Source organism: Symphodus melops (assembly GCF_947650265.1).
Source record: "Symphodus melops genome assembly, chromosome: 8".
Lineage (NCBI taxonomy): Eukaryota > Metazoa > Chordata > Actinopteri > Labriformes > Labridae > Symphodus > Symphodus melops.
In genome coordinates, this window is record NC_136698.1 from 21,837,780 (window position 1) to 21,856,828 (window position 19,049).

Genomic DNA, 19,049 nt, shown 5'->3' on the forward strand with positions numbered 1-19,049 from the left:
TTTTCGTGTCTTATGTATCTGGTTTTTGGAAGAAATCGACTTCAGATTGTTTTTAGACAATAAAACTGAATTTCTGTAAGCCCTAAAGGGACGACTGATTTACGATTACAAGAGATAAAGTTTCACCAGGGAACAAAATAAAGTCTGGGTTTATTTTAATTACACTTTGTTCCTCAAGAGTTTCTCAAAGTTGTACCTTTTTTAATTTGGCTTCCCTCTGCTTGACTGCAAGTTTTTTTTTTTTTTTTTTTTTTTAAATATATAGATGTATACAGTGGTTTGTTGCTTACACACCAGTCTTACAACAAATTGTGCAGTCCAAAAAAAAAAAAAAAAAAAGTCTCAAACTACATGGAGCCAGCACTGGAGCTCTTGAGCAGAGTGGAGTCAGAGTATGTCAAGGTAGGCCTCCGGCTGAATGCCAAGAAAACTGAGGTGATCACCTACAACATCCAAGCGGAATACCCACCCCTTACAACAACAGGAGGCACTGCTTCAAAGGAAGTCAACGACTTCAAGTACCTGGGCTCATGGGTCAACTCGACAGAGGAAAATCCAAAAGTGAGAAAGGCACTTGTATGGAGAGCCCTGAATGGCATGGCCAGTGTATGGAACTCCAACCTCCCTCGACAAATCAAACTCAGCTTCTTCTACGTGACAGTGGAATTTGTTCTCCTTTATGGCAGTGAATGCTGGACCCTGAAGCCAACTCTGCAGAAGGCTCTAGATGGGGGCTACACCTGAATGCTATGTGTAGTTCTGAATATCAGCAAAAGTGCACATGTAACCAACAAGACTCTGTATACTGGACTATCCAGGGTCAGTGAAAAAATAGCCAGGAGAATGAGATGTGCAGGACACTGCCAAAGACACCAAGAGCTGCCAGCCAGTAAACTGGTGCTGTGGGCACTGGTCACGAGGACGTCCCACAATCACATTTCTGGATGTTTTCAAGAAAGACGCAGGAGTGCAAAGCACCAACGAGCTTGCCATAAGTATGGAAAATCTGGATGACTGGAAGCAACAATGGAAGCTCGTCTGAGGATGACCTTGAGAGAGAAAAAGAAAGTGATGAGTGAAGAAATCTCTGCAGTTTGTTTGGCATATTTTTCACACGTCAGACTTCAGCGACATGTACTTTCAATATTTTGTTTAACACTCAGTTCAAAGCTGCTCTGTTCCATCTCTGTATTTTATCTTGTCTAGCTTTAATAAACACTGAATTATCAGCCATATCTAGTTTGCAACATTGTATGAAAAAACATACTTCATTTCCATTCTTCTCTCTTCGAAATGTTAAAGTTTCCCAGAGTCTCTGATACATCTTTGTGTGTCACAATAGCCATTCTACTGGATGTCTGCTACACTAATAATGCCTTTCAGTGTCCTGTATCTGTTGCATAAATGAAATAACGCTGATCTGATTCGATTAATCTTTTGCTCATTAGGTTCCACCGTGGGCAGATGCAGCACACGGAGATGAGATCCCTTATGTGTTTGGCCTTCCCATGATTGGACCAACAGAGCTGTTTCCCTGCAACTTCTCCAAGAATGACGTCATGCTTAGCGCTGTGGTCATGACCTACTGGACTAACTTTGCCAAGACAGGGTAAGATGACCATAAAATCACAGCATCCAAAAGCCATCACAACCCAAGTTCTATTTGCTATTCCCAAGGACTTAGACAAAACATTGATGAATGCCTAAAGGTAGACTAGTTGGCATTAAAAGTACCTATGAAATGAGGTTTCTTTTCTTAAACTTAAAGAGACCAAAAGCAAACAAAGAAAGTTTTTATGTCAAGCTAGCTTCTTTTAATTAAGCAGTTCAACTTGAAACATATTCAAAATGTCCATGATTTATTAATTCAGAATTATTTAAATTCAATGACAAAGAGAATTAGAACTCTTCATGAGGGAATTTGGTAGATTTGCTTGAGAAGAAATTTGACTTTATGAAATTCCAAATTAGAGTTTATCCTGGGATTTCTAATAAAAGATTAGAACAATAATATCTATAATATTATTATATAATATAATATTATTATACAATAATAATATCCAAACTGTGTGCCCACTATCTATTGATCTAATTTGCAAGCTTCCACATACATATGCAGAACATATATCAATAAAACGTAGGCCAGGGTCACATAAACAGTCTTGCTTGGCTGGTGTTCTTCCATCACTCCAACCGCACTTGATCAACATCTAATTAGCATCACAAGCCCATGAGCTAATTGACAATTTCATTGTAACTGTGTTTCCACAATATTAACCTACATTTGATAATCAGAAGAAGTGAATTGTGCTATCCTGTTTAATGGACTGTGTAGTGTAATTGGTATTCTACACAGACACCCTCAACATATCTTCAAGTGCATTCTTAATTAATGGACATAACCTGAAGAGTGACATTCTCGATGGGATGAAATTTAAATCCTTTTTTCCCTCCCTCATTCCCACGTTGCCTTTCAGCATATAGTCATAGCAGTAATTGTTTTTTGAGGGTGTAATGGGGGGACATTGGTTTTTTTCCTTTGCGATGCCCAGTAGCCCTAAAGGGAACAGAAAGGCTCTAATTATCTACTCTATAACCCCAAATTGACGTGGAATGTCGGGTACCTGGGAGATTTATGCCACCAATTTCAATGGTTAAGCGTGATCCTGATGGGGTCTGGCTGGCTCCACATTCCGCTTTTCAGACAATGGGGCGCTCACTGGGTCTGAATGGGCTTCTATAGCTTAAATGGCTAGCTCTGTTCAGCCCAGATTAAGTGTAAGCGGGTCTATTTAGCACAGGATCCCATGTGAAATGTGGACTGAAAGCTACACTGTTCTGCTTATAAGTTGTGAGTTCAGATAGGGATGCTGACCTGCATTTACCATGCAGTTCATTCACATGTTTTCATGCTTTATCTCCTCCAAATGTAGAAGGCACACAATATTTGTAATGACTCATGAAGCACACACTTTATGCAAATTATGTGCATGGTTGAACAGAAGAATATATCCTTCAGTTGTAAGCCTATGTGTTTAAATTATATAGAGAGGAAAATAAAGTGTAAGACTGAATTTTTAGCATGAAAGTTAAAATTAGTGTATCTTCTGATGATATTAGCTTTCTTAAGACCTTTTGATTAAATCAGAATCTTTAGAAAACTAATCATCCGTGAGCAATAATACTGATTTTGACCTTTTTTTGATTTTATCAGGTGTGATATCTCAGACACTCTTGATTAATATTCGATGAAACCTCGGGGCTTCATTTCAACACTGCATACCTCCATGTTCATAATTACACTGATTCACCGGAGGGAGTTGCTACACTTAGGTCAAAATTAAAATTCTAATAAACCAGACAGTCGTGTCTCAGGGCTGTTTTTTTTTTTTTTTTATTTATTTAAACTTCAGTTCTTTCTGACAACAAAGTCACATTAGTAAAGTATTACAAGGGAGGATTGCATAAAATACAGAAGGTAATTTGTGTACTGTTGCATTGTTTTATCTGTGATTTCATTAAATTATTTCCTTTGTTCTTTTCCAGGGACCCCAACCAGCCGGTCCCCCAGGACACCAAGTTCATCCACACCAAGCCCAATCGCTTTGAGGAAGTAGCTTGGACACGCTACAATCAGAAAGACCAGCTCTACCTGCACATTGGCCTAAAGCCGCGGGTCAAAGAGCACTACCGGGCCAACAAGGTACACTTAGATGTCTATTGCTGTTTAGAACCTTTTCTCTCAAATACCGACAAATGCCATCTTTGAATGGGATACATATATTTGTGGAATGAACCTTGCCTTCTCCAACCACGATTATGTTTTCCAAAGGTTTCTGTAAGGGGGTTAGCCTAATGCTGAATCTATAAAACAGTTTAATGATCTCTGTGCATCCATTAAATACATTACACAACATACATCACAAATTCCTTCCAGCTTTAGATATCTCTATACATGGTATGGAGAATCATATCACCTTTACACTTTGAATGTCAAGCTTCTATTAAGAACAATCTCTCATTACACCGCTAGCTGAGTCTATACATTTTGTTCCAGAGACATTCCATATGATATACGTTTCTCCAAATATGGTCATCACTACTCAGAATAGATTGTAGTCTGCTGACAATAAGATCATTTTTTTCACAGTGTACCCAAACTGAACGAAATCACAGACATTCGTAATATCAGTTTCCCAGGCTAATAAAGCCAGGTTTGATGCAATCCAAAAATTAATCAAGGCCTGCAAAATGTACGTGGACTTGGACAGGAGTTTTTTGTATGAAAAACAAAATTCCTGAACCATTAGATGGCGTATTTTCTTTTCAGTCTCTACTTGAAATCAGTAGTCACTGTGTTGTTTGTTACAATTGAGAGCAGGAATTTTTATTACGAATGACAGTCACAACATGTCCCTAAGATATATATTATGAATTAACAACTACTGCAGATCAGGAAACATGAGGCTATTTTTTTTTTTTACATTTCGTATTACTGAGAAAATCCTTGGGATTTGTCTTTTGGTAGTTCTTGGTTTTTTTGGGGTTTTTTTGGCTTTTTTAATGTGTAGTTGAACTGATGTAATTGTGTATATCCATTATGTTATGTACTATGCTTCTTGAAACAGCAATCCCCTCCCTACTCCCATCACCCCACTTTTACCACACATCCAGTTCCTGATCTGATACGTTGCTTACAGTATAGCTGGATTAACATTTTAGGTATACAGTAACTACTCCAAGTTGTGAAATTGATTACATTCTCATCCTCATGTTACACAAATGTTGGTGTGCTCAAGGCAGTTCTTATGTATGGTGGTTAAATTTCTCTGACTTCATTTTCCCTGTCATGTCCTCAGGTCAACTTGTGGTTGGAGCTTGTTCCTCATCTGCACAGCCTCAATGAGGTCACCCAGCTCATCCCCACCACCACCAAGGTTGGTACCAAATCATCGTGCTTCTTATTTAACTACCTGGGTGGATTCCTCCACAGCAAAGTCGGTACCAAAGCAATAAGCTACATAATGATGTGGGAGAAATTCACAGCTCCCCATGTCATGGGCAGTAATGTGGGTTATATGCATCAGCTTAACTATAAGTAAGTAGCAGGGATTCCATACTGCAATCTAGGACGTTATCAATTATTTTTTTATAATATATCGAAGTCATTTTAAATTTATATTGCAGGAAAAATATAAACATCCACACCGAGGTGAAAGCATGGCTTTTCAGCTAAATGCCCACACTGGTTTAATAAATGAGTTTGTCTTTATAAGCTCACATTGTAGTCTTGCACAAATGTATGATTTCCTCACACCTTATTTGCTTTGTCAAAACTGTTTGTGTGACTGATTTCTGTCTGCAGATCCCTCCACCAGAAGCTACCAACCGCCCCCCAAAGAACAAGGTTCCGGCGACCAAACGCCCTAACCCGACTCCGTTCCCCACCGAGACACAGGACAGCCACAACCAGCCACATCTGGTGGACCAGCGGGACTACTCCACTGAGCTGTCCGTGACTATCGCCGTCGGAGCTTCCCTGCTCTTCCTCAACATCTTGGCCTTCGCCGCACTTTACTACAAAAAGGACAAGCGCCGGCATGATGTCCACAGGCGCTGCAGCCCCCAGCGGAGTGCTGCCAACGACCTGGCTCACACACAGGAGGAGGAGATCATGTCCCTGCAGATGAAGCAGCACTCAGACCTGGACCGGGACTGCAGGGGGGTGGGTGACTCCCTGCACGCGCACGACATGGTGCTGAGGACTGCCTGCCCACCGGACTACACTCTAGCCATGAGGCGCTCGCCAGATGACATCCCTCTCATGACGCCAAACACCATAACCATGATCCCCAGCACCATGGGGGGGCTGACCTCACTCCATTCTTTCAACACCTTCCCCGGCAGTGGGCAGAATAACACCCTTCCCCACCCGCACCCACACTCACACTCCACCACCCGGGTATAGCCCAGTGGATACACCCACGCAGGCAGGACTCTGATGGCTGAGGCAAAATCTAACGCCACTGCTACAGCAGAGAACTTACGGCCGACAAGTTGACAAACACAGGTGTATCAGGAGCTGAAAGTCAGCCTGGAGTTGCCAGACACCCATGGAATAACGCTGGGATTGTTTGACACCCTGTTCATACCTGAGGGAATATAGTCATTGGATTACTTGTGATTTGGACACGAGGAAAAAAAAAAAAAAAAAAGAATAATTATGTTTTTTGTAGAAAAATAATTGACAAGAAGAAAAAAGTACATGCAGTGGAAGAAAAAAAAAACTTGAAGCTTAGACAAGAAGGAGGATGTTTTTTTATTATTATTTCTGTTCTGATATTAGAGCAAACCAAGGTACAGGAAACAACTTTTTCTTTCTAGCGACAGATATGGCCTTCGGGATCCTTTGACAAATGACTGCTTGACGGTATTATCTGGAAGCAGAACAGAGCATCAGACACGCCTCGGAGGTGAGAAGAGGGGAGCACTTTGTAAAAGAAAGAAAACATATTGTTTTCCTTTGGCGTCGCGCTGCAGATTACTCTGTTCGTGGGGCACAGAGTAGATGCGGCGCAAAACCAATTTAGGCATGTGCTGACTTCATAAATGGAGGCTATGTAAGATACAGCAAAAACTATAGATGAATAGCTCAAAGAAAGAACTGCGAAGTTCCAAGAAACCCTGTATGCACAATGGAACCATTTTGAGGAAAAAAAAATGTCACAGATACTTTTCATCCATTTATTTTTGAGGATTGGGAACAGTTTTATTGTATAGAACCTATTTACATATCTAGATCTGTACACTAAGCACCAAGGCTGTTTAAAGCCCTCTTCTCTTGGGGGGACATCTATACTGTAAACCTGCCAGCAGGACTGAACCAGTGGGAAGTTGGGATCCACCTACTGGCTTTCTGGCAGTTCCAACTACAACGCAGAGAGCTGGGGGACAAAGGATAATTGGATATTTTAGCACGATGCGCATGACAATTTATCTGCTTGATGGCTGCTCTGCTGATTATGTCATTATTAAGAATAATTTTCACCTTCTCCCTCGCATTGGAGCAATTTCCGAAGGATTTCCTGATTGGATTACAGGAATAATACACCTCACAGGACCATGGGAAATGAAGTTCCAGGTTGCAGATGTTGTGGAGCTGGAGTACGGGGCAGGAAAGGGAAGGGAAGGGCTGGGGATATAGTAAAACTTTTTTGCATAACATAATATAGCTTGAGTGGAGCTGGGCTTATAAGGACTAGTTTTGTACTCTGTGTGTTGGTACTATTTTTTGATAGTGGGTAAATCACATTACATTATCAATCAATCTCATTGTACCTTCAGTTAAGATCAGTGTTCTTTGCTATTCTACCTATTGGATCACTTTACCGTATAGAAGTTATTACCTGCACTGTTTATTTTTTTCTTTCTTAAATCTGAAAGGTATGATCATTGACCTTGGCTTTTCATCTCCTTTATCAAGCCAGGTTCTCTAAACATGTATGCCTGTGTGTGAATAATACAAGTCAAAGGCCAAGCACAGACAGAATGAAAACCTGGAAGTCTGTGGAAATGGAAAGAGCAAGTTAGACAAGATGCAGAGCTAAGGTCAGGGTAGGTATGTTTCTATGATGCACTGTCCATCATAAGTCAAGGTTAACCCTTTTGAAGGCACATTGAAGGAAGAAAAAGGGGCGTCTTTAAGCAGCTGAGACACCCGTCTTTACCTCACTTGAAAGAGCTGCTTCTTTAATCCTTTCAACCCTTCTCTTAATTTCTACAAAAGATTCTCTACTTTCCATTTTTTTTAAACCGAGCTGAGAGGTGGGGCTGTTTAGCAAAAGCGTTTTCCCACTTGTGGCCCAAAGGCATTCAGTTTGCAGACTTCTGCTAGCCTGGTTGCCATTGCTCACATAACTTAGGTCAGTGAAGCTCCCACAGCTAACAGTGTTAGCCACAAGAGCAAGAATATGTCATACAGCAAAAGCAGGCTGCAGTCAGATAGAGTCACTTAAGAGTCACAGGGGGTAAAGTGGTGATCATGAAAACATACGGAGAGTGGAATACCCTGGATGGCAAGCCTATTGTGCGTAGATATAAGATCTGTATACAGGCACAGAAATGCTACTTGGTAAGCTGAAACGCTTATCTCCCTGTTTTCCCCTCACTTAAGTGTCGATGTGTGGAGGCCTCTGCTGTGAGAATACATCCTGCCCCTTTTAGTTTGCTCACAGGCACTGTGCAGTCATTCAAAATAATGAGTGCAGACTACTGTTACCCCATATAACACCGCAGCAGCATGCTAGTTGGGGAAGGGATACAATCTAGTCTGTCTTTGGGAGTGTTGCCTTTTTGGGATAAGATTTAAATTGAATAAACTAATTACATCTGTTGGTACCAGATTGTTTCTGTGGAAGAAGTGAACCACAAGGGCTTGATCTGGGATTTGAACAAAGGAAAGATTCCAAGGCTATTATCACACTTCATTCTCATGGGCCAGAGACTTTTTAATTCCCATTCCTTAAAAACCAAAACAAGCTAACAACATGAAGAAATGTGAATCTCAATCTGTAAAAAGTCAGTCCCGTGGGTCTGTCGGCATTGTACCACCTTTCAGACAATTCTACGTCAACACACACACTTGTAACTTAAGCCATGTGTGCAAAAACCTGGATGTGCATTGGCTTTGTATAGACATGAGTACTCAGTATTGTCTTAAGATATACTAAAAAAGGATTTTTTTTTTATGTTGGCTGATCTAAAAAATACATGACCTTGTATCTGTAGTCCAGGTCGATGGCTCAAATAGATTTCACAATATGTCAGGTTGAGAAGTTACTTATGTTAGGCATTGCTCAAACCACTCCCTACACCCTCTCTCTGCCCACTTCCACTCTGTTTGAGCACCGTCCCAAACGTCGGAGTGTAAGTTGTGGAAGTCTCCAACAAAGAGTATGTACCAATGCGAACTTACTGAACATGTTCAACACCTTTTATTGTCCATCATGGAAGACTCTCTGTCTGCTAAAGATCTGTTATCACATACAAAACTGTAATGCTTTTAAATGAGACAAAATAATAGTATCATACACACAACAAGTTAACAGCAAAATAAGGATCTAAGTCACAAGTCTTTTAAGTGTTTTATATAAAATTGGGTGTGGTGGGAAACTGTCCCAAAGCTGGTTGCTGTATTTAGCCCCTCCACCTTAACAAACCTTCAGAATGAGGTTTTATTGCCAGGTACATTTACACATACAGGGAATTTGTCTTGTCTTGATCCAGCTGTGGGCGTAACGTCAGATGGAGTTCACTTCTTGCTGGAGTATAAGTGTAGAGGAGGCGGTTTAAGAAAGGCCTTTTATCTTCGTAGCCTACTGAAAATATGTGTTAAGGACAATTTGGTAGCTGCAAAATGTGTCTTGAGTGCAAGACGATATACGAGAGTCTACAAATTATAGATGTTATACAAATCCTGATTTTAATTTGATGAATAAAGCATCATCTTTGACACATCTGAAGAACCAAAAAACATCCTGACAAAACATGTAGCTTATGTATCATTCTTTGCTACAGAAAATGATCAATAGGATTAAAATATTATTGAGCTGCCGTCCAATGAAGGCACTGCTCCCAGAGAAATGGCATGAGTAAAACAAGGCCCAACCATTGAATTAAACCTGTAATTGCAATGATGGGTAAATAGTCAAGCGTATGCAAGGCCATGCTAAGTCGTTGACAGTTAGGCTGAATGCCAATTAAAAAAGTGCCATGCGTTCAATTATCTGATTGATGGTCGGTGATAAACACAAGAAAACGGTCGCATGAGGAAAAGGGAGAGAAGTGCAGGTCAGCACCTGACATATTAGAAATTAAATATGGAAATTGCAAGAAGCTTTATTCATGGTGACACATGCTAACAAGCATGCTTTAGCATGTGTGGTGACCACATATAAACAGAGAAGTCCTAATGTGCACATGCAGAACAAGCCGTTCTGCTAGGTTACTCAAGGATGTAAAATTAGACGGATGGTCCTAGAAACGGGTATCAGACTGGTGATTCTGCCATAACTCATGAATGAAGAATTATATAAGCAAGGGAAAGCATTAAATTGCTAAATCATACCTGGAGAAGTCTAGTTTCCAAAGCTAATTGAAACAGTAGCAAAAGAGAAGATAGAAAATCTGCAACTTTTGATATTAAAATCACCAGATGACCTTTATATCCCTGCAAGAAGTGCCAGCTGTACTGATTAAGAAAGCTTCAATGACTTCTACTATCCCTGAAAACTTAAATAAATCAGCCAAACAAAAAGAAATAGAGTGAGGAGATTAAATGTTGATAGCTGCACAAATTGAGAGAACACTACAGTAGATTGCATGCCTGTACTGGTAAATGAGAACGTGAAAAATGTTTGTCATGCACACTTAATGGCATTAACACGCTACCATCAGTTATAGCATATTATATTACATAGATATTTTCAAAAATAGATTTAACACTCTCTGGATTATATTACTTACATTTAAGACAAGTTACACATTGTTTCACCCCATTTGTAATATCTCAGGATTCAGTTTATACAACGTTAATTAAATAAAGTTGATTCATTCCGAATGTTCTGAGACAGGATAGAAAATGTCAACATCTAAACTTGTCTCTTTGCCACAAAAAATAAGTCATTAATGCCTGACTCAAAAGTGCATCATCATTTTCAACTGGAGCTTTGTGCAGGCAGGATTTGAATGTCAATGTTGGTCTGCGTAATGCGTTTCCCCACAACTTTATTTGTCACAATAGAAATATTGCATTACCCTTCATAACATCATAAATGTAAACCTCTACACATAAAACTGCTTTGCTTAAATTCTTTAACAAGCTGACTTTAAAGAAAGGCGGACGCACACACCTACATTTTGACAGAGAAAACATTAGACCTTTAAACGGAGGACTAATAACTATAAAACATAGCTGGAGAGTTAAAGGAGCATATAAAAATCAAAAATTTAATTGCATTTTTTATATTCTTCATATGCTTTGGCAGTTTTTACAGGGAAAATCATCTCTTTGTTTTTACAGAGGAGGAGGGTTAGCTTCAAAGTCACCAGACCACTATACCACTAAAAACACACTCTTTAACACATCTTCTTTTTTTTTTTACTGAAGTCTCTGGTCCATGACTGAAATAATGTTACGACGATGATAATTCAATAACTCTGCAAGAGTTTGCAGGTGATGACAAGCAAATGACTGGTGTACCGCTGAGCATGGGGTGTTGGGTGAAGTTCTCTGTTCTTTAAAGATAGAGTCAGTAGCATTGTACACTGCAGGTTGTAAACACTTGGGGCTCATTGCCCCCCCCCCCCCCCCCCCCCCCCCCAACCCCCCCGAAGTGCACACTCACTACAGGACGTAGTGTGTACATTTACTGCTTGTACCTACACTGTAAGCTACCACATGCTTACATAACCAACCGTGTTAGGCAACTGCCTGCCCAAACAGAAAGCAGGTCAACTCATCTACCACAAATAAAAGTCAACACAAGGTTAAACCTTGTTTTGGAACGAGTAGTCTTTGGGGCTACTTCCATGTCAGTCACATTCACCTGTGTGACGCCACCTCTTCAATTGCTGGATTGTACCTACTCCAAAAAACTCACCTGTGCACTGTCATTGTTTGGGGGAAACACTCCAGCTCCATACCCAGAAACATCCTGTGTCAACCAATCATGAGTCTATTTTATTTTATTTATTTTTTTTGAAAAAGCTGCTGACTCTACCTTTAAGAAAGCCTCTATAACTTGCCTTTCAGAAATATGACAGCCCTTACGGAGTGTGTTAAAGGATATTCATGTACTGATATTGATCTAGTGACTGAGCTTGTACACATGTTATTCAACAGCGTTTCTTCAGTCTGCCTACTTTCTGTTTGACAAGTTTTTAATGTATCATCTGGCTTGTCCTGACAATGAATTCAATTTGGGTTTTTGGTTGAAGTGCAATAGCATTCATTTGAAAATACCAATGTACACCTCCACAAGGCCGATGTAAGATAAAAAAAAAAAAAAAGTGTGAGGATGCCCCAGAGTGCTAAGTGACTCCCACCCAATGTAAAACTCTGTGTGTGAATCTTTCAAAGGCGGAATCTCGGAACCTATCCAGGTAGCATTTCTTCTGTCGTTTCTGTTGAACTCCAACACCAGTAAGTTTAAATGAGCCAGTCTAGCGGGGCGAGTTTCGAATCCACACAAGTTTGGGACCGAAGACACTTAAGAAACCCTGTTCTAGGGGGACGCTTCACTTTTGTTCCAGTGTAAACCTGCCCTGACTGTGGTGTGCTGTCGGCCCGTGCTGCATTGTACAGGACGGACAGGGAGGGGAGGGAACAAGCACTGCGAATGAATGTAACGCAACGTGCCATTTTCTAACATTAAAAAAATCATAGCAGAGATGACGGCGACGACAAACCAAACCCTCAGATTCATCCTGGGAGGTTTTTTGCTAGCAGTCTTAACGGTGGATTTGTTCTTTGAATGCCATGTGAAATGGGGGGGAGGGGGGATTCTATGTGAGCTGGTCTGGCATTTGTAATGTAGATTATTTGTCACTTGTCTTTCTTTCTGGTTAAATAGTAATTACTCTTCTGGAGCACAATAAATGATTTTAATATGCTGATATGTTTTTTCCCCTCTCTTTCTCTTGCGTCTCCATTTTATTTTTTCTGTCGCTGTTCATGCAAAGTGACTAATTCAATTGGTGAAGCATACATCAACTCTCAATCACAAGTAATTACACTGGCAATTTATTTGAGTCTGGATTCAATTTGTTTTTCAAGAACTGAAGGCTGAACAAGCTTTTTCATCATCTGAATGCACACTAGTAACTAAAGGCTGATGCTTCTAGACACTCAGGTTACAGGAAGCCTACGCATCACATACTAACAGAAACAGGGGTAGCAAGGTTTTATATGTCATACAGTCTCCACAATGTTAATCCTTTTCTTTCTCAGGGGAATTAAATGTGATTTGAATGATATGCACTTGGTATTGTTTGCTATATTTGTTTAACAGTATACATGTTTGGAATCCATGGTACAAGTATTCTCTGTCATATAACGTGTTATACTGTATCGCTACACTTCACCACATGTATTGGAGCTCTTTCACTATATAGCCTCTAACTTGTCTTCTAAGACGGTGGCCCTGAGAGTTCAATTCTCAAAGGCATGTGTATATTCATAGGCACAATGTCAGCCGAATGCAGACAACTATTCATCCATTTGACATGTTCACAACAACCAAAGGAGGAAAAGCTGCAGAGTTTTTTGAGTAAAGGTGGTTTCACACTATAGGGACTCAGGCCCGGATCAGAGTGCACTTGAACCCAAGGTCCGGTTCGTTTCATCAGTGTAAACAAAAACACACTGTGCCTGGGGAACGTGCTGGAGTCTGTTTGGAGAGGTAAACTCGAGCACAAATCATGTGTACTCCAGTATGGGCCACGGATGTGAATGCAAACGTGCTCAAGCAAGGATGTTGACCGCAATTTTACGAAATTTTAAACAGTGCCTGTGGCTTCAAAAATCATTGTATCCATGCAGCATGGGCCTGTTTTGTCCTTATAGCTGCACAGTAGAAGTATGAAAAGGGTCATTATTGGCTTCTCAGAAATGACAAAAACATCCACTGTTAGCAGGATGGACTCAGCCTGTGAGTGGTTGCCATAGATTGCTTCTTCTTCTTTTAGTTTATTTGCAGATTTGATAACCAACTATGTGTATACTGATCCCCTGCTGTATCAGACCATGTGCATACTGTACATACATAAGTGTGCATAATCTAACATGAACATCCTCTCCTGTACATACAGGCAGAAGATCTGCTCTTGAAGGTCAGCAGTCGTAAATAGTTGGTCTCTTCCTGGTTAAGAAGCAGTTAAAGAACTATGTGCTAAGTAGCGTTACACCTTCATCTACATCTTTACAATCAAACGCTGAAAATGCATCCAATGTAGCCCACGTATGGCAGTTAACATTACGTAATGTGTTCATATTTTTGGATTCAATTCAGAGCCTCGCAGCTGTGCTTTGTACCAGCAGTAAATGATGAACGCAGTTTTGGCAGAGACCAGAATATTTCTCATTTACCTTATATAACTGACTAACCTTAGATTAGTTAGGTCAGGTCCAGCCCTCTCACTGCGCTCATATCTGATTATTCTTTTTCATTTCAGCAGTTCAAATGTTTCGGACTGCTGCCTCCCTCATGTGAACACAACACTGCAAATAAAGTCAGCAGGATGAGGTGTGTGGGTACGTGCCTGTGTCAGGATAGGTGTAGATGTGAGAGAGGTGGAAGGTATCTTCATTTTGGATGACAAATTATCATTCTGTGGAGATTTGTTGATTTCATGCATTTGAAGGAATACAGTATGCCTAAAGGAGACCGACTCTTTAGTTGCAGTAGCTTTTTTATTGAATAAATTCTCTTTACACAAGATTGATTTATTCATCAATAAGATCACTTTTTACCATAATATTTGAATATGCATGCCAGCTAATTCCTCTGCCTGGAACAACAGTAGCTAAAAATAATATTTTATAACACTTGCTCGAGGAATTTTTTGTTTTTGTTGTCTGAATGTCCTGGGGCTGCACAGCGGTGCAGTGGTTAGCGCTGTGGCCTCACAGGGAGGATGTTCCTGGTTCGTCTGACACCAATATCTCTGTTTTGAGTTCACATGTTCTCCCTGCTTATGTGTTGGTTTTCTCCAGGTGCTCCGTCTTCCTCCCGTGAGTGCACAAGTTAACAACTTGTTCTCACAAGATTCTAATATTGAACGCATCTCTGAAATAAAGACAAACTTGTTCCCGAATGAAAGGGTAAGCGCTCAGTGAAGGCACACCTCATTCCAATGATTCCACTATGTCTGACTGATCAGTTACATGATCTATCCTATGGCCCTTAGTTACCATCACAACCAAAACAGCATTACCACCTATTTAACAGACCCAGGCTGTACTGATACAAACTGACACTACCAACCACACCATATGGCCACTTCTGACCCCTACAATCCAACGGTGTAAGCTGATGGACTGCAAGATCCAGGACATCAACGGGGTTGTCACAATATATTAATGAGGGCACATTTCATGGAAATGTTCACTTTTTGGGAGTTCCAACATATGAAACACTTTAATTTGTGACCCAGAAATGTGTGATGATTCTATTTTACAAGTCAAGAGAAAATGGTCCAAGATCCAATCGTAACTCTTTGCAAGCTCTGCAAACTCTCTTTCATTGGCTGTTATTCAAACTCATAATACAGGAAAAGAAATGGACAATGTGAGAGTTCAATTTGTGTGTTTGACATCCACATTCAGAATTGCACATTGAGTTGCTTCTTTGTAACAATATCCATGTTCCTGGTTTACAAGGAAACTGCATTGCATCACAAACATGTGGATGGATGGCGGCTAGGAAACAGCAGAGTGGGATACTGAAAAAGTGCAGAGAGATTATAAATGTATGGAGATGGATCAAGGTGGGAGATGAGCAACTATGCTTGTATGTAAAAATACCTGGATCAAAGACCTCTCCTCCATCATCAAGACTTTTTTATAGAGAGAGTCTTTTGATGAAGACATGACGTCTTGAACAAGTGTCTGAAATGACATGTTGCAGTGTGACTGGTGGTCAGTGTCGTTTTTTTCTTAGCCAATGTTTCCTCTTTTTGTAACAGCCCTGCATGTTGCCGACTCGTATTTAGTCGAAAGATGCAGGTTAAGAGCTGTTCAGATTCAGAGCAGTGTGCTTCTGTGCTGCTGCTCCTCCCGCAAACTTCAGGCTCTGTTTGTGTGCCTTCAGGGTTGCAATGCTTCATTATACTGTGCTTCCTCTGATCTTAACTACCACACCCAGGCAAGCACTCTATCTCTCTTAGCACACGCACAAACACCCGTGAAAAATACAAAAAAAAAAAAAAAATGTGTATTTTGTTTTAATGGTAATTGGAAATCAATCAGAATTCATCCTCCTTGGAAGACGGTGACATTTTCACGCTCTTTGCCAATGATTAGAAACAAATTATGCCAGAGACTGACTGACATTTGGAGAGCAGGCTGCTGTTTGGAGTGGAGCGCAAAGGATCAACAGAGTTGTGTTTATGCTCTCTGCCTCTACTCTCTGTGTGCGTTTCTTCGTGTTTGTATGTGTGCGTGTGTCTTTGTGTGTGCGCGTGTGGGTGTACATGCATGTATTTGTCTGACCAAGGGCATACACTGCTGTTGGCTACTCAGCCAGCGGGCGCCTGTTGGAATAGCTTGATAAGGGAGGCTTATTTACCATAATAATGCATCTCATCTGTGCACATCAAACACTCCTGCCCGGTCTGATAACCCGCTCTTTAATTTGACACAACTGTTTGATCTAGCTGTGCTGCCGCTGTCCCCGGGCCTTTGTCGCGAGCAGTACAACAGTTGGGTAATTGCTGTGTGCTTTAGCTGTGTTTCACAAATTGAATTGTTTGCATAACTCTGGTGCACCTATAGCTTAGGCTGACAGTGACATGTGACAGGGACATTAACTGTTTTATCTGTGCATCTGTTTTAGTAAATCTGGACAAAAAAATCATTCAAAAAAGTCTTGTTTAGATAGATAGACAATTTGACATTAAATAAGTTAATGAAACAGGGGGGGGGGAAGGAGATACAATTTCAATATAAGAAAGAGATACAGAAAGAGTGAAGTAAGAAAAGAAAGGAAGAATGAAAGAAATGTAACAACGTTTAGGGGCGCTGGTGGCGCAGGGGCAGCGTGTGCGTCCCCATGCATTGAGGCTATAGTCCTTGTGTGGGTGGCCCGGGTTCACGTCCCTCCCGCATGCCCATCCCCACCCTCTCCCCTTTGCCTCCGTACCCCATCCACTGTCCTCCTCAATAATAAAGGCTAAATGAAGAAAGATTGTGGTGAATTACAGTTTGAGATTTATGCATTACATTTTTTTTTTATTGATTTTGGATTTTTTTTTATAGATATATCTTGTCCCTTAAGGCGCACTGTGGATAGACATCACCATCATCATCATCATCATCATCAGTTTAAGACAGTATAATTCAAAATAAAACCCCAACAATGACTAATGTAAAATGCAACTTTCAGTATAAAATGTGACTATTCACAAATTATTAGATTATTGAATGTTATCGTTTGACAGTTATGTGCAAATTCTGTGGATAAACTTTAACCCCACTTTTTCCTGTCAAAATAAAAGCCTAAATGCAACATTATGGAATTTCAGACATGCAAGTAACAATTTGATTTATCTTGATAAACTTTTGAAATCACGATTAAACATGAATTTTGTTTGACAGCCTTAAATAACATTTAGGTGCAAACTCTGTAAATCCCTCTAAATTCTCGAGAATTCTCTAAATTCATGACACGCTTTTTCCTGATTCTACAGTAGATCCCCTCTGTTCTACATCTGCTAAAAGAAACACATAGGTGTTGTAAAACTGGCCAACAGTGATGTAAAGACAACTGTTGTGAATCTATTGCAACTTAAACCAAAAAAATAAATAAATAAACTCACAAAGGCTTTGCCAGAAAATAAATTACAGCGAATCATTTTAAGGATCAACTTTTTCCAACATAAATTAAAATAATGAAAAGAATCGCTGTAATTCCCCAGCCACTTATTATATATTTAAAATATGCTCTGCTGAGAGGCAGATGAGTCACACTATACCCCCTTTAACAAGAAGTTTTAATCACTCTTCTGTTCTGTCCCTGACAACACACACACACACACAGCGAGAGCTTTGTTCATTGTCTGAGCTCAGTTTAATTGGGATGTGCTGCATTTGTGCGTCGTTTGTTTGAGTCGGTCCACTGCATGAGACCCCCGCAGGTAAGGCAATTATAAGCAGCGCACAGTTTGTCTTTATTGTTCAAGGCTCAGCTTCTTCTCAAAGAAAGAGAAAAAACACACACACACAATGGACTTGATCGGAGCTGTGTTTACAAGTTTAATGATCAAACACTTTTGGATAACAAACATCTGTTCGGTGTGTTTGAGGAACTGGCGATGAGAAAATTGAGTCGCAGCTCAGACAACATCATTGATCCTATTTTGGGTTCACATGAACGTGGGTAATAAGATGAAATGTGACTGATGCTAATTTCAGATGTTAACGGATGCAAATACAAGTCTGAAAAAAATAAATGCAACACATCAATCTATCTGTAAACGACTGCTTACTCAGAGCTATTATCACATTTCCTTTTACTCCTCATATCTGATCGTAATGGCGTGCAAACACAAACCCATATTGCCTGAGTTCGAAGTGATTTGCTGTCAACACAAGCGCATGAAGCATTTGTCTTGTTTCATCCTATGTCTACAAGCGATCAGTCTGCCGTGATTGAACCAAACAAATTAAATGGGAGAGGATCTGACGCTGCTCCCAGCCCGTCCGTCTGAATCTCCTTGAGCTTAATGAGATCTGGCAGTCAGCCTCTTCCTGTTGTTTCTCTGCAAGTGAGGAAAGTTGGGGAGTGTTGATATTGAAGCTAATTCAACAAATGTGACAGCTATACGCTCTCTGCGCTGACAACAGTGGGCTGTTTGAAGACTGTGTGGTGCATACAGATATGAATGATCCATCAACACCTTGAGTAATGCAAGGAGGCAGCAGTTTGGGGGTCTTTGTTGCATTTTATGAGGAATCATGAGAAAGACTTCAGATCAGAAACATCACAGTGTAATAGTTTTTTCATCTCGGGTTTCAGGAAAAACTCTCTGAAAACTCTGAAAATCACATCACTTGTTTTATCTATAATCCTCATCTTTGACTTGTGAGCGTTGTGTTTCTGAAGTCTTACTTGTGGTTTTATTCCCCATGGGACAGCTGGACCCACACAATCAAGAAGATTTCCTCTATCTCTTTTTCATACTGACTCTGCTGTTGCTTTGTGTCAATTCTGTTATTAGCCACGAGAGGCAGCAGAAGGCATAAAACACTGGGACAGGTTTGCGGCAGCCAT

The 19,049-nt window shown here is 40.4% G+C and overlaps 1 protein-coding gene across 4 annotated transcripts in view; it reads left to right on the forward strand.

The window, feature by feature from the left end:
* Positions 1 to 6,242, forward strand: part of nlgn1 (neuroligin 1) — a 472,336-nt gene extending 466,094 nt beyond the window's left edge. For all 4 annotated transcript variants that reach the window (XM_079350042.1, XM_079350041.1, XM_079350043.1 and 1 more), the window contains 4 exons: positions 1,449 to 1,609; positions 3,547 to 3,703; positions 4,860 to 4,937; positions 5,366 to 6,242. In XM_079350042.1, the coding sequence (XP_079206168.1) occupies positions 1,449 to 1,609; positions 3,547 to 3,703; positions 4,860 to 4,937; positions 5,366 to 5,968 (999 nt within the window). In that variant the 3' untranslated portion in view covers positions 5,969 to 6,242. The remainder of the gene's footprint in view (positions 1 to 1,448; positions 1,610 to 3,546; positions 3,704 to 4,859; positions 4,938 to 5,365) is intronic.
* The last annotated feature ends 12,807 nt before the right edge of the window (positions 6,243 to 19,049 follow it).